General features: G+C 46.4%; 1 protein-coding gene across 2 annotated transcripts in view; it reads left to right on the forward strand.

Moving 5' to 3' along the window:
* Positions 1-15808, forward strand: part of NCAPH (non-SMC condensin I complex subunit H) — a 35849-nt gene extending 20041 nt beyond the window's left edge. The window contains exons 9-18 of one of the 2 annotated variants that reach the window (XM_024744015.1): positions 350-555; positions 4342-4490; positions 5118-5224; positions 5795-5917; positions 8348-8458; positions 9889-10062; positions 11028-11141; positions 12371-12459; positions 12827-12902; positions 15367-15808. In XM_024744015.1, coding sequence (XP_024599783.1) covers positions 350-555; positions 4342-4490; positions 5118-5224; positions 5795-5917; positions 8348-8458; positions 9889-10062; positions 11028-11141; positions 12371-12459; positions 12827-12902; positions 15367-15426 — 1209 coding nt within the window. In that variant the 3' untranslated portion in view covers positions 15427-15808. Of the gene's footprint in view, positions 1-349; positions 556-4341; positions 4491-5117; positions 5225-5794; positions 5918-8347; positions 8459-9888; positions 10063-11027; positions 11142-12370; positions 12460-12826; positions 13676-15366 lie in introns of those variants that run through there. The other variant, XM_024744014.1, reaches the window with a different exon arrangement.
* The last annotated feature ends 220 nt before the right edge of the window (positions 15809-16028 follow it).

A 16028-nucleotide genomic window follows, 5' to 3' on the forward strand; every position in this document is an offset into this window, starting at 1 on the left:
AATTTCCTCCTCTTCAGGGTTGAGTCCCTTGGCACAGAGTTTCCTGAGAAATTATCACGTGTAAAGCCTTCCTCTGTGTATTTTTAGCCTGGCCCCCTTTAGCCTACTTACTACAACCTCCAAAATAAATGGTTTCCATGGAAAACTGTCTTCTCTAAACATGTAGTTAAAGGATGCAGATTCCTGTTCCATGTTTTACAAAATGTGCCTGACGACAATACAGCTTCGTCCTGTGCCACACAATATAAACTTCCTCAGCGCTTTGCTGTCGTGAGAACACTGGCTCCGGGGAGTGGCGGGGGTGGTGACGGGAATGCAGAGAACTGGGGGCTCTCTTTGTCCCTTCCAGTCGGTGTCGGCCCTGGTGGACAAGTTTAAGAAGAACGATCAGGTGTTTGACATCAATGCCGAGGTGGAGGAGAGCGACTGCGGGGACTTCCCTATTGGGGCCATGGAGGACGACTTTGATGCCAACGATGAACCGGACTACACCGCAGTTGGGGATCACACCAAGTTCGGGAGCTGGAAGGAGCCCTGCCACGTTCAGAGCTGCCAGTAAGGCGCTCAGGGCCACTGGAATGTTCCCGTAGGAGTTTTCCCAGATTTCCTGCTGGGACACTCTAATTTTGTCTCTCTGATTGGCTGGGCTTCTGTGCTCTGTTGTCACACAGGCTGAGCCATTCTGACTCACCATGGAATCAATCTGCCTTTGAATGTCAGCTCAGCCACTTATTGGTCATAATCCTGACATTGCAGGAGTCCATAAGCATAGAACTAAAATACATAAAGTGCTGGGTTATAGTAGCTACTTCATTGGTGGCTGTCCTCACCACCTCCATTTTGGTAGCATGGAGGGTGCTCCCTTTTGACACCCTGCACATGGTCTAGCTTTTGGCTGAATCACTCCATATCAGTTATAGACAGAAAACAGGCTTATGTGTTGATTACCAGAAGAAAGTGGCCCCTGCCTAAAGGGCAGAGATGGGTCTGGGCAGTGTTGGTCATTAGATAGGTAGACCGGGGATGAGCAAAGCAAGGAAAACTAAAAAAGCATGTAGAAATGAGCATATGGGGTGTGGGAGATGGTAGGATTGGCCTCTAGTCATTTAGATTCTTGATTAGTCTAATAGCGCCATAAGGCAATCTGAACTTTGTTGGCCTTTATTATGTGTACTTAATAGGTTAGTATTATTTTAATTTTGAATATGATCTGCAAGCAGGATCCCACAATCCTGCAGTGCCGAGGGCCTCTAAAGGTCTTGAATGGGCCTGGGTGTAGCAGATTCCACGAGACTAGAACAGACAGATCCTCTGATAACCCTGTGCCTATAGCAGCAGCTTGGAAAACCTGGGAGTGGGGACAGGCAAGCTGGTTTAGTATGTGCGAAACTTTAGAAGTTGTCCAGTATAATTTCCCACCGAGGCAAAGATCCCTTCAAGAGCGTTGCTTGAGTGTCTCCAGGATGAGATTGCTTTCTTGAGCTCACTTTGTCTGCCCATGGGGGGAATGATTAGGTCGATAATGCCTCTTTAGATCTGAGTAGAAGTCAAGGGGCTGAAAGTTTGGACCTCAAGGAAAAATTACCCCCCTAGGCCCTTTTAGAACCCTCCTCTCCTGATTTTTACTATTACCAGACCTGTGATTTTGTCCCTTTTCCCATCCTATCTTCTGAGAAGTGGGAAATGGTAGGCAGTTTGGAGGGATGAGCTCTTTTAATACCATTTTCAAATGTCAGAGAAGAGCTATCACTTTTGCTAAACAATGAGGTGACATCTGAGGAACTGGTGTAGTGAAGGACTTTAGTCACTTCCATTTTGTTATTTTGTTGTAACCGTATAACCATAGATGGTTATTTTGAACAAATTTTGAACAAAAGTCTCCATTTCTCTCCCCAGTTCCAGACAGAAAAAAATCTTAGACTCCATCCTACTGAGCGAGCACATTAGGGGCAGGGGACTTAGGTTCTAGTCTAGGGTTTTGTCCATCTTGAAATCCTTACCCGTGGCATAAGGATAGGGAGCTTCCTGGGAGCTCAGCAAGTGTTTGCACTGCACGAAGCCTGACCCTGCTGTGGATGGCTGTGAGATGTGGGACAAGTGGCATGATCTTTGGGGTCTTTGTTTTCTCACGCATAAAGTGAACGGTTGGGACTAGATGATAATAGTAGTATCTGATGTTTACTGAGCTCATTATTATCCTGACTTCGTGCCAGACACTCTGCCAGGTGCCTTACCTGAGTTATTTCACATAATTTATATAATATATAAAGTACAATCACTTAATCCTTACAACAACCCTATAATTAGGTCCTGTTATCCCCGTTTTACAGGTGAGGAAACAGGCTTAGAGAGGGTAGGAAATGGGGTGGAGCTGGGAGTTGCCCAGCACCCTTGGCCAATCCTGGCTGCACGTAATGAGCTGTGGATGGAAGGATCCACCCCGGAGCACTTAGCTGGGGAGACCTTTAACCTGCGGGTGGTAGTGCAGCGTGACTGAGCTGGTGTTACATTGAAGGAGGGGACTTGTGGTTGTGGGGGTGGGTAGAAGAAACAAAGACTCCCTCCAGAGGGCAGAGAGAAGCCTGCCTGATGGAGGGCTGGGCTGTGGATTAAGTTAGTTGGTGAGTGGGGGAGTTGGGACCAGTAGGGTGCCTGCCACATAGCATTGTGTATTGAAAGAATTATTAAAAGGCTAGAGTTCAAGCCCCAAGGGCCTCAGTCTGGTTCTGGCCCACAGACTCTCAGAAGATGGGAGCCAGGCTCTTTAGAGCTTTGCCCGTAAGTTCCCAATAAATTGCCCTCCCAATTGCCATTGCTTTAACGGGAGAGTATCTGAGAATTGAGTGGGGATGCTCCTGAAGCTGTCTTCCTTCTCCCTCTGGGGGAAATGCAGTACAATGCAGTAGTTATTACTTAACAACACAGGCTAGGCAGTTACAGGCTAGAAGTGGGGATTTTTAAGTATATTTTAACTTAATTTTTAAATTAGTAACGTGGCTGCGCTGGGTCGTAGTTGTGGCACGCGGGCTCTTAATTCGGGCATGCGGGATCTCGTTCCCTGACCAGGGATCAAACCCGGGCCCCCTGCATTGGGAGCGAGGAGTCTTAACCACTGTGCCACCAGGGAAGTCCCTAGTATAGTTTAATTTTAAAAATTAAGTTTTCATCACACAGTAAATATACAAATACAGTTTACTGGTTTTTTAAAAAAAATTCTATAGATAAAGGCAAATTCCTTCTTTTAAAGCATTTTTAGCTTATTCCATAGGCTTGATGTAAAGGAGATTTTTATATACGGCTCAATACAGGTGAAAAGGTCCTCGCTGTGTGAAGTTTCCTCACTGCCGTTACCCTTAGAGGGCATTACAGCAGCACTAATAGGCTTCCTGACCTGGCAGGGGCCTTCAGGTGAAAGCTACCTCACACATTCTAGTACCTTGCAGAGAGGGCGAAAAACCAACCCCAAATTGCCATGCTAGACGGGCCAGTTAGGCACTTCACACACAGCAAAGAGTAAAGCTAGATGGTTTAACAGATAGATTATAAGGGGGGCCCCCAATCATGTGGGGAACATAAATTAGAATAACATGTTTTTCACTTTCAGTAGGAACTACAGCAGTGTTAGTGGAGCCCTCATTTATGGAAGCATGGTGAAGAAGGAACGTGGTTACCATGTCATGCGGCAGGAAGCCTTGTGTGTAGAAAGACCCTGAGGCTGGGATTCAGGGGATGGTGTCCAGCTCCCAGTTCTGGCTTTTACTAGCTGTTCAGTCTTATATAAAAACTCAATTTCTTTCTGTTTTCTTGTCTCTCAAATGGGTAAACTTCATTTTATGAAGCACTTTGAAACATCTAAAGTACTTATATAGATATGATCGTATTATAAAATGAAGAGAAGCAAAAGCACTGATGAAGTAAAAACTAATGGCTTGGGCTTCCCTGGTGGTGCAGTGGTTGAGAGTCCGCCTGCCGATGCAGGGGACACGGGTTCGTGCCCCGGTCTGGGAAGATCCCACATGCCGCGGAGCAGCTGGGCCCGTGAGCTGTTGCCGCCGAGCCTGCGTGTCCGGAGCCTGTGCTCCGCAACGTGAGAGGCCACAGCAGTGAGAGGCCCACGTACCGCAAAAAAAAAAAAAAAAAAAAAAAAAAAAAACTAATGGCTTATTAATGATGAAGTATTTATGTTGGACTTACTCTTAGAAATGTTGCCCATTTGTGGAAAAGTAGGTAGAGTCTGCAGCTGCGTCACATGCTGCTTTACGTGTAAATACACAGTTGTCTTGTATATATCAACACGTGCATGACTGGACATGTTAAAACATGATTTCACATGTGTTGCAGAGAAGAAATGACTCCCCTCGGGGATGGAGACGTTTGGAGCTTGTGTCCCCTTCTATCCATGAAACCTGGAGAGTATTCCTACTTTAGCCCCCGAACCATGTCGATGTGGGCTGGCCCGGATCACTGGCGCTTTAGACTCCGGCACAAACGTATGTACTTCTAGACAGAACTCTAAGAAGAGATAGTGCAGATGACCAGCAGTCAGCAGTTCAGCCTAAGAAGGGAAATGCCAGTCACTGTCTTGTACCTCCTGACAAGCTGTAGAAATACACAGATACGCAGCCTCCTGGTTGGACAGCCAGTTGGCCTGGCCTGGGATGAGGGGTCAGTTAAGACTGAAGCCTGTGAGTGGGAAGAGTGAGTGGACCCTCCCCAGAGTCAGGAGAGCTGGCTTGTGACTTTGTCCTCCCCCGGCACCCATGTGACTTCAAACAGTGGCTAGAGGTGGGAATGCACCCCCAGGCTCCAGAGGGCCATGTGAGTTACTGCACCGGCAGCACTCCGCAGCCCTCTGCAGTGCTGTGCCAGTGTTAAATGTTTGCATTCTCTCTTTGAAAAGAAGTGATTAATTAGCATATCTTTTTAGTATTATTTTCTTGTCAAAAACACAAATTATAGGGATAAATATTAGGTGTATGATTTGCCTTTCCTAGTGCTGATATGATGCTCAGACACAAATGCTGTCTTGTGGTTGGTAAGGCTGTCAAGTGATCTTGTAAGATGAGTAAATAGGCCACAGAAGTGAGCAGTGTTGACATCTGTGTTCGTTTCTGTAGAAGATACTACCTCGCACTCAGAGAACAGAAAGAAGACCACAAAGAAGGACTTTGAAATCGACTTTGACGATGATATTGACTTTGATGTATATTTTCGAAAAACAAAGGTTTGTGCTGGATTTATTATCATTTGTGCTTTCTTAAATTATTCTTTGCACTCCTCTTTCCCTTTTAGATGTGGTTTTTAAAAATTCATTATAGGGCTTCCCTGGTGGCGCAGTGGTTGGGAGTCCGCCTGCCGATGCAGGGGATGTGGGTTCGTGCCTCGGTCCGGGAGGATCCCGCATGCCACAGAGCGGCTGGGCCCGCGGGCCGTGGCCGCTGGGCCTGCGCGTCCGGAGCCTGTGCTCCGCCACGGGGGAGACTGTGGCGGTGAGAGGCCCGTGTACCGTAAAAAAAAAAAAAAAATTCATTATAAATTTAACTCTTAGAGTAAATGGATGGCTTCATTCTCCCTCAATCCCTGAATGAATTAAGAAATAGTCCCAAACTCAGTGGCAGAGAGAATCAATATGAATAAAGTCTAACAGAATCACTCCTTTATACAGAAGTAGGAAGATTAGTGCTGCTCAAACCCTTCCCAAGCTCCTTCCAAAAAAATAAAAAAAGTGTATATATATACCATTTTTATTAAAGATGCCAAAAAACTACCTTTTTTTTTTTTTTTTAATTAATAGGCTGCTACTGTTCTGACCAAGTCCACTTTGGAGAACCAGAATTGGAGAGCCACAACTCTTCCTACAGATTTCCACTATGAGACTGAAAATCTTGTCCAGCTGCATCTCAAACCAGGCACCAGGGTAAGGCTATTCTTAGGTTGTTGAACCTGTTCTTAGCATCAGAGGTATCAAGTGGCGGGTAGTGTGATTGTCAGCGCCCTTCAGGAGAAGGAGAACACGTGAGAAGGAATTCACGTTAGCCCAGGGGAGTTACCGGGAGATCGCATGGGTAAGGCAGAGCCGGAGGGAAAAACTCACAGGACAGATGCACACTCAAGACTTGGAAATACCTCACCTGGTTGGACTTCTGGACACTCTGGCCTACTTGCCAAAATGCAAGGGGGATAAACAACCTTTTGTTCAGGCTTTTACAAGCTGTTAGTTGTTTCTTGATTCTTTCACTTTCTCATGATAGTTGTGGATTTACTAGCCAGGTGCTTTCCCCCGCCCACATTGCCTCCCCATGATCAAGGTGTAGACGTGAGCCCACTGTGACACGCAGGGCAACGTAGGTGCCAGTCCTCGGGGGCTCCCTAGCACTGCACAGCCTGCCTGCTCTCCTTCTATGAGTGTTCAGGTGAGCTCTCTAGACTAGCCAGTGTGCACCCCAGTTGCTATTCACTTCATTTGCCTGTGGCCTCTCTGGGGATGCTAAGCAGCAAGAGGGTGTTCCCGTTGCCAGGGTAACCAAGCAGTGGGTCATGCTAAGTTCTGTTTTATCTGGACCCTCTACTCATTTGCATTCCTGGTTGTTTTAATCTTGTGGTGTCAAGTATACAAACAGTCTACAGTTTCCTCTTCCTTATTTTGCCTGTTTCTCCACAAGGCTTAATGATATGTATACAGTTCCCTGAATTCGCTGATATCTCACATTCTGTTTTTATAATCCAACACTCATAATTTTCTTTATAATCAATACTGTTCACTTAGCAAAAATACTCTTAAAAATGCAGAAAGAACTAATTTACTGTTACATGTCAATTATACCTCAATTTTAAAAAAGAAAAAAAATGCAGAGAGATACAGAGTTGCAGCAGTAGTAGTAACTGTGGTCATGGTTCAGTATCGGTTAGATGCCAGCAGCTGCTTGCTGTAATCAGAGAATAGAGCCCTGGGGCGGAGGAGCAGAGCCAGGCTGCTGGGCAGCTGAAGGGAGAGGTAGGACCCTTCCACCAAGCCCGGCCCAGCTCCAGCTGCTTTCCATGGCCACAAGCCACCTTCTCCTTCCTCAGGCCCTTACTATGAACATTGAAGAATGTGGCTTAGGTGGTAATTTGCATATTCAGATGTGAAGGTTGTAGAACAAAGTCATTTGATCCTTGCACTCCAGGAGTTTTCTGTGTTTTTTTTTCCATAATTGTTTCTTATAGAGGAAAGAACTGCTTCTGATTTATCCACAGGGACAAATTTCCCTGCATGTGTAGTAGGGCAGCCAGGCAGCAGGATCCCGAGATTCCTCACCTCGTCCTTCCAGGAGGTGTCCTTCTAGGACGATGGCTAGTAAACACTGGAAAGTAAACACTGGACTATTAAACACTCAGTCTGGCTAGAGACTATACAGGTCAACCACCCATCCAGTTTAATATCTTAAAGGGTGATTCTAATGGCAACCAGCCAATACATGAGGGGGGTCACGTACCCTTCCTGAAACATTTCTTGTAGACTATGGACAATTTAGAGTGTTTCCAGAGGAGAGTATTATTCTAAATGGAGAGGGATCTAGAAGTTGTGTCATATGAAGGAAAGTGGAAGAAAGTGGGCATTTCTTAATAAATATCTATTGTTTATTTTTGGATTTGTAATACAAAACCACTGAGGGGTTTTGGGGGGCTACTTTTGGAGTATATATTTATATTAAAATATTCAATGTGCTTCTGTAAACTGTACACACCTTTAATTCCATTTCCTTCACCCCAAAGACACACACCCCAGATAAGGATCAGTGGCCTAAGGGCCTGCAAATCTGAAGGGCTCTGGTCGACAGGCACTTCCAAAAGAGGAGGCAGACTTGCTCTGTAAGGCCCTCACAGGCAGAACAAGAGCCGCAGATGTGGTGGCAGGGAGCAGAGCTGGGGTTTCTCCCTGTAGCTATGTGGGGAACAGTGATGGCCCAGGAATGGGACCAGCTGCCTGTGAATTAAAGTAGTGATTGAGTTTTCTGTCAGAATTCTTCAAGCAGCAACAAGTGGACTTCTTTTCAGATAGTTGTAGGTGGCTTTGTTTTTAGTGAAGGAACACTTTCAAATAAAGTTGTGTGCAGACCTAATTGCAAACTGGCTGCTCTGGTGTATTTGGGATGGAAGGTGGCTCGGAGCCTTGCTGCACTGGGCTTGCTCTAGAGTGGAGTTGTGTGGTTAGTTGGAAGTTGGCTGGATTAGATGACCTCTCAGAGCCCTTAAAACCCTAATGTTCTGGGACATGATCGTAGGAACTAAGGTTATCTCCCCAACCTAGTTTACTAGCTGCTTTTCTAGAAATTGCTTTCTGCAGTTGTTTTTTCCTTCATTCTAGTTACTTAAGATGGCCCAAGGCCAGAGGGCAGGGACCGAGCATTGTGAAGAAATTGATGACTATGATTACAACAACCCTAATGACACCTCCAACTTCTGCCCTGGACCACAGGTAAACGGGGGCAAGAGTTCTGTCCTCCCTTCTAAGCAGTAGGGTGTTTCTCTCCTGCTTCCCTCCTTGCCCTTTCCTGTATGGCAGATGACTATAGGAAATTCTGAATCAGGTGGGGGTTTGTGGATGCTTGCCCTGCCCCAGGCATCAGAGAACTGAGCAGAGCGGAGGCAACAGCCAGAACCTTGGCCTGCCTTACTCTAAACTCTGTACACAGGAAAAAAGTGGACATACTCCAGTAAACCGTCAAAATGTGGATGGAATCTTGAGCCTGTACAAAGCACTTATCTTGGCTCTTTTGGGATTTCAAAGGGAAAGAAACACTTTTCTTACTCTTACAAGCTAATATTTTTTGGCTGGGGAGACATAACACATAGACATGTGAAGACGGTGTGTCCTAATGGGGAAAAAGAAAGTGTAGAGGGTGGATCTCAGGGGACCAGGTTTGTAGCTCTGATTTTGGTTCTCACATTGTGAACTTGTACAAACTACTCCCCATCTTTAGATCTTAGTTAGACTAAATAATCTCAAAATCCCTTCTATGACTCTATGAATGAGAGAGCAGATGGAAATATAACAGAAAGGGGGGAAATATTAGGTTCCATCTGTGTCCCTGCAAGTGAGGAGAAGGGAAAGAATTGGAAGAATAGCTTATTCATCTTATTTTCTTGCTTGGAAGAGAATTAGGTTGTTACATTTTAATTTTTTTTTTTTTTTTGCGGTACGCGGGCCTCTCACTGCCGTGGCCTCTCCCGTTGTGGAGCACAGGCTCCGGACGCGCAGGCTCAGTGGCCATGGCTCACGGACCCAGCCGCTCCGCGGCATGTGGGATCTTCCCGGACCGGGGCACGAACCCGTGTCCCCTGCATCGGCAGGTGGACTCTCAACCACTGCGCCACCAGGACAGCCCGGTTTTTACATTTTAGTAAAAATCCAGACTGGCCTCTCGCCTGGTGCTCCTCAAGCTCAGTAGGCCTAAGAGTCACCCAGAGAGCCTGTTACCCAGTTCCTGGGTCCCACCCCAGAGACCTGGTCTGTTCCTGCTGGGCTCAGTCCAAGAATGACTTTCTCACTGGCTCCCAGCAGGACCCCTGCTTGTGGCCAGCCGACAGGTCACGTCTCTGGTATTTCAGGAGTGCTTTCTGTAAAATGAAATCCTAAATCCATTAGAAGCAGAGGGACACTGGCTGTTGTGATTACTGAATTCCTTTTAGCTCTCACTCCAGAGGGCTTAGTTAACAGATGCCTCTCTAGTAGGGTGTATGTGCAACAGGAAGATGACTAGAGGACCTAGAAGTCCATTCTAGGTTTGACTCAATGTCACGAACTCTCGGGTGCTCTGCTCTTGCTGTGTACGGAATCTGTTTCAAGGATATTTCTAAGCCCCTCAAACAGCTCTGCCGAACTTGAAGAGCTATTTCCTTGCTCAGGCTGCTGACAGTGACTATGAAGAGTCAGATGACTTATTTGTGGGACCAGTTGGGACCTTTGACCATTCTGGCCATCCACCTACGACAACACAAGACAACGATGACGCGCCTGAAGTCCAAGGATTAGATATCACCACTTACGGGGAGTCAAATCTGGTAGCTGAGCCCCAGAAGGTAAAGAGGAAGCCAAGAATTATATCTGATATTGTTTGCCTGAGATCTGTTTAATTTGTATCTTTCACGAGAGTCACATTGGTCTGAGCTTGATTTTTTTCCTTCTCGATTTTAACCCATTGCTCTCTAAGTGGCTGATTCATTCATTCATTCATTTATTTATGTATTTATTTATTTATGGCTGCATTGGGTCTTCATTGCTGCGCGCAGTCTTTCACTAGTTGCAATGAGCAGGGGCTACTCTTAGTTGCAGTGCATGGGCTTCTCATTGCAGTGGCTTCTCTTGTTGTGGAGCATGGGCTCTAGGCGCAGGCTTCAGTAGTTGTGGCTCGCAGGCTCTAGAGTGCAGGCTCAGTAGTTATGGCACACGAGCTTAGTTGCTCCGTGGCATGTGGGATCTTGCCGGACCAGGGATCAAATGCGTGTCCCCTGCATTGGCAGGTGGATTCTTAACCACTGCGCCACTGGACTAATTATGCTAATTGTGTTTGTGTGGAACTAGCCATCTCTCCAAAGATTGTGATAAGCCATATGACTAGGGGTGAGCCAGTCACACAAGCAAACTATGTGAATGAAGGGTGCAGGCAGAGAAAATGGGTTTCTATGCTGGTTGGGTAAGGCTAGCTATTTGGCTCTGGAAAATCTTGGCCAGATTCAACTCATATTAAATTATCATACATCAGGCATCTATTCCCTACCAAGTGACAGGCTTGGTGCTTTCATATACATTTGATTCACTTATCTCTTACACTGGAATTCCAGGATATCCTTAACGAAGACTGTACTTGATCAAAAATAAATTAGATTGAAATGAAGGACTCTGTATGTCCAAAGAAAGCTCTATAACTTTGTGGTATAAACTAGATTTTTTCATTATTTGAACTCCAGACTTTCTTTTTACAAAGAGCTGGTGGTAAATGCTTCTTTCTTATGCTTATTTTTTACTCGTCACATACCTATTTCAGGTAAATAAAATTGAAATTCAGTATGCTAAGGCTGCCAAAAAGATGGACATGAAGAAGTTGAAGCAGAGCATGTGGAGTTTGCTGATGGAGATCCCCAAGCAGGCAGATGCAGAGGTAACGGGTTCCACTCATTCTGTAGGTGCCCAGCATGGAGGAGGGTGCGGCTTGTGTCTGAGCTCCTAGATGAGTAGCGCTAACGTGGAAAGCATTCACTCAGAAATACAAGAAAGACATCACACCTCTGAAATGAACCAAGTATATGAACAGGCAGGTCACACAAAAGGTGATACAGATGGTAAACTAGTGTATGGGACATTACTCAGTCTTGCTCGTAATCAAAAAATACAAATGATGGCATCTTTATGCTGCTTTAAAATAACAGCTTTAGCAATTAAACAACATTTTTCACTATGGAGTTAGAGGAAGAACTGGAGTACTTATTCGCTGCTGGTGCAAATTAAGTTGATAAATAACCCTTTTGGAAAGCAGCTTCTAACATCTCAGGTACCCTAAAATGTTTAAGCTCTTTGATCTAATAATTCTGATTTGGGAAAGTAGGAAAGTAGTTATATATATTATGTATACATATATATGTATATATATGATGCTGTCAAATTGTCTCTCCTTTAGAGCAAAGTGAAACCCTGATTAACTTTTTCCAACTAAATGGAACTCTCTGGCTAACTAGAATCCTTCCATCTCCTCTTCTAGACTTCTGCTCAGACAATGTTCTGAGCTTTCCAAACTCAACACATTCTATTATACCTTCCCCTGCTGGTTGAGAAGTGAAAATGCATGATTTGATTAAGGACCCTGAGCTGTAGTCTTGGATGTCAGATAAAGCTTCAGTCATATTCATAGGGTTTTATCAATTAAAATGGGATGGGATGCAAATATAAGAGAAATGTACTTTTTAAAAAGTAGGAAGAGGGTTCTGTTTAACCTTTGAATTTAAATGACTCCTAATACCCTGTCCTCCAGGGATTCTGGTTATTATAGATTTATTTAAACAAACTCTTTCTAATGACAATATTCAAAAGTAGAGAGAAAATAGTATAGTCAATGACCACTTCAGTGCCCATTATCAATGTTTCATCTATATTATCACCCAGTCCTGTCCGCCCGCCCACCCCCCACCCCTGTCGATGTCAGTGTTAGGGTCTAGGGCTGAGGTACTGGGTCCCTCTATGGATCCTTTTTCTTCAAAATGTACCGAAGAAATTGTTTTGGTTTCATTCTGATGTAGGCTTTTCTTTTTAGAGATACAGCTTTATAAGCTTATGTTGCTCTCTCAAAAGTGAACTGGGTCTAGTCTGATCTCTAAGTGTCCTTTCTTCTGTCAGGCAAACCACAGAGAAAATGGAGAAGCAGGGGACCCAGTACAGGTGGCTGACAAGAAGCTCAGTGGGCTCACAAAGGACCTGCAGAAGAGGTGCTTGCCAACAGACTACAGCTGAGGGAGCGCCAGCCCAGGCTGTTGGTATGACAGACCCCTCTGCACACAACCTGCCATTTTCACACTTCTCACAGTTTTTCTGTTTCTTCTCTGCATTGATAAATGAGTTAATGTAGCCCACCTTTAAAAAGGCATTTTTCTGCACCAGTGGCTGGAATGGAACAGGAAATATTTTATTTCCAAATAAGAAACTGGAAAAACCTGCTTCTAAAAGGCATCTGAAATGTTTCTTTATTTCTCACTAGTTTATTCACTGACCATGTGTATTCATACTTGATGAAAGAGCCTTTGTTCCTGGAATTGCAGTGACAGCTAAATACTTACTAGCTTCTTTGTTTTACAGCCTGCCTCCCCTCATGGCTCAGAACCTCTCCATACCTCTGGCCTTTGCATGTCTGCTACATTTAGCCAATGAAAAGGTGGGTAAATCTGGTAAGCGTGGGCGTGTTCTCTGTGTCAACCTGCTGGAGCTTTCTATTATTCATGAGCGGCCTCATAGGACATCTTAAATACAGCAACTTATGTAGTACCTTCAACCCACAGGATTAACCAGACACCTAAAAAAAACATAAAAAGGCCAACAGATATGATTAGAAATGAAAATTATGAGGAGGACCCAAATGGGAAAATTTTAGATGCCGAAATTGTGATCTTTCAGTTCCCAACTTGAAACATAAGGTGCTTTTGCATCACTGGGCGTCAAAGGCTTTAAAGGCCAAATCCTGCCAGTGCTAACGTCAGGACACGCGGGAAACGTGGCGGAGAAAAGAGGGGAGAGATGAGGCTGGATGGAAACAGACTCAGGGAGAGAGCAGAGACGTAGAGGCAGCGCCAGCAATGCTGAGCCGCCATGGGCTGTGAAGGATGTCTCGGGACTAGAGATGTCTTTCGCAGGAGGGAGACAGCAGGAGTGCTGACTGTGACAGTGTGCCGGCTCCTCCTTGTGCCGGGCCAGCCGACGGCTGAGCGGCTGTGGGGCAGTCACTGAGGAGCAGGCGAGACCCATCTTCTCAGGGGCCGGTGGACGCTTCCCAGGAGGCACCCCAGTGAGGCAGCCAGCAAGCACACGCGTTTGGTGCTGCTTGAGACTTGGTGTCCTTTAGTGTCCCCAGGACTGTGGGCTGGGCTGTAGCATATGCCGTGAGCATCACCAGTGCTGGGGCTAGACACGTTCAAAGTAACGCTGCTAAGCTTTTTGTTGTTGTTGTTATAAATTTATTTATTTTTATTTTTGGCTGCATTGGGCCTTCGTTGCTGCGCGCGGGCTTTCTCTAGTTGCGCAAGTGGGGGCTACTCTTCATTGCGGTGTGTGGGCTACTCATTGTGGTTTCTTGTCTTGCTGCAGAGCATGGGCTCTAGGTGTGCAGGTTTCAGTAGTTGTGGAGCACGGGCTCAGTAGTTGTGGCTCGCAGGCTCAGTAGTTTTGACGCACAGGCTTAGTTGTTCTGCGGCATGTGGGATCTTCCCAGACCAGGGCTTGAACCCGTGTCCCCTGCCTTGGCAGGCGGATTCTTAACTACTGTGCCACCAGGGAAGTCCCTGCTAAGCTTTTCTGAGTGAGGTTGGAATCTCACAGCATCCTAGTGGGCATAGGTGCTGGTGGACTCTCCCACTGGGTGTGTTCCCCTAGCCCACGCAGTCCCCTAAAATGTCGGGTGCCACCAAAGCTCAGAAACTTACCCTGAGTCCAAATTCTATGTGTTAGTGACTTCACTCAGTCGCAGCAGCTGGAGGATCAGTGCTGCCCTGGGCCGCGTGTCTCTGCTGTGAGAGAGCAGCTTCAGCACCTCTGCTCAGTTCCCAGTAGACTGGGGCCAAGCAGACACACGGCTGGAAAGCATGAGGGACTCGAGGCTTCACTGAGGTCCGTGTGCTCTGGCTCTGGCACCACCCCGCCTCCCCCAGCGGCAGAGCCAGCTTCTCTTGCTTTGCTGCGACCAAATCTCTCTAAGGGGCCCCAGGGGGCTCAGCATTTGAAGAATAAGGAGATGGCCCATAGACCATGACCTGTTGGGCTGAGCTTTGGGCTATTTGAGAAGATCTGACTGGTAACGCTGGCCAACAGTCACCAGATAATCTGCAGGGATCTGGGGTAACTCAGAGCCACCAAGAGAAATCTTACAACACCTTGTGCCAGAACGTGACCCCTTTTAGGCCTGCCTGCTCCCAGGTTTTCACGCCCATCTGGACTCTTCATCTACCGCTCTGGTAACGAGCTCCCCCTCAGCTGTCACCTGGGAGGTGAGGTTTGTGCTTTCCATCTTTAGCAGGAGAGGAAGGTGTGCCACCACACCATGCCTACCTCCAGTGCCAGGCAAGGGAGCGATGGTCCTGGTGCAGTTGGGCTTCCGTGTGAGGAAGGGCTTCTGACAGCTCTTTAGTCCTGAGGGGATGGTTGCCTGGGGCTGGTGAAGGATCCGGGGGATGGGAGGATCGGGGAGACAGTGGGAGCAGGGAAAAGGCCTGTGCAGAGATGGGAGGGAGAGCGTGGCCGTCATGGCCATCGCCAAGGGTTGAGGTTCCCGAGCAGTGAGGGAAGGGCCTGGAGAAGGTCATGCACGGCAGGGCTGATACACGTGTGCCATGGCCCCTCGTGGCCTCCCTATCACTTCCCACAGCTCCTTCCAGGGCCGAGAGCTTAGCTCTTAGACCATTGACGGAGATTGTTGTGGAAATCAGAGCAGGCTTGCTTTTTTCCCCCTGCAGTTGGCAAGGATTTGGAACCAGCTTTTTCATGCAGATTATATTTGCTGTGACAGTTTTACTTATAGTCATGGGACAAACCTCGTTCTTTGTAGTCACCACCTCGTTACCCCCGAGTTTGTTTTCTGATTCTTGTACCCTGTGGACACCAAGGTTCATGTGTGTTTGATCTTCCTTCAGAATCTAAAGCTGGAAGGAACTGAGGACCTTTCAGATGTTCTGGTGCGGCAGGGGGATTGAGTCCGCGGAGAGAGAAGCCCGTGCTTCCTCAGTGGCCAGGATGCCTGCACTTGGTGCTTCAGTGCCGTGGGCTGGTGGCAAGGCTGCAGCTGACTGCGCTGTGTGTCTGCTGCTCTTCTCTTCTCTCCTTCACTGTCTGGGAACCAGCTGCCTGATGCTCTGTCCTTGATTAAAGTTTTCTGTTCTGTGGTGACCACCTAGGAGGGAGGAGAGAGTCCTTACTATCCTTGATTAGGCAACTGTGTTCATTCTTTGTATCCATGTATAATAGTTTGTCTCCTAAATTACTCTGTTTCCATACTTTATTCTTGTAGAAAGGAATTTCCCAGTAGGCACTTGTCCTTTAACAGCTACCAAATCCATGTGTATAAAATACATCATAAGTGTGCTTATAAATGTATATATAATGCTTAAAAATAAAATCATTTGGAATAATTTGCTTGGTAAACTATCTGAGTGCCCACTACATGAGTATCAGACCATGTCCTTATGCTCAAAGGGGGGCAGACTTGTTAGCTGGACAAGAGACCCATGTGTCAGTATAAGGCAGGAAGTGCTTAAGGGCTGAGGTGATTTGTCTTGTAGCAGAGTGGGGATTTCAA

The sequence above is a fragment of the Neophocaena asiaeorientalis genome, unplaced genomic scaffold (genome assembly GCF_003031525.2).
Source record: "Neophocaena asiaeorientalis asiaeorientalis breed wild unplaced genomic scaffold, Neophocaena_asiaeorientalis_V1.1 scaffold114, whole genome shotgun sequence".
In the NCBI taxonomy this organism is placed as follows: Eukaryota; Metazoa; Chordata; class Mammalia; order Artiodactyla; family Phocoenidae; genus Neophocaena; species Neophocaena asiaeorientalis.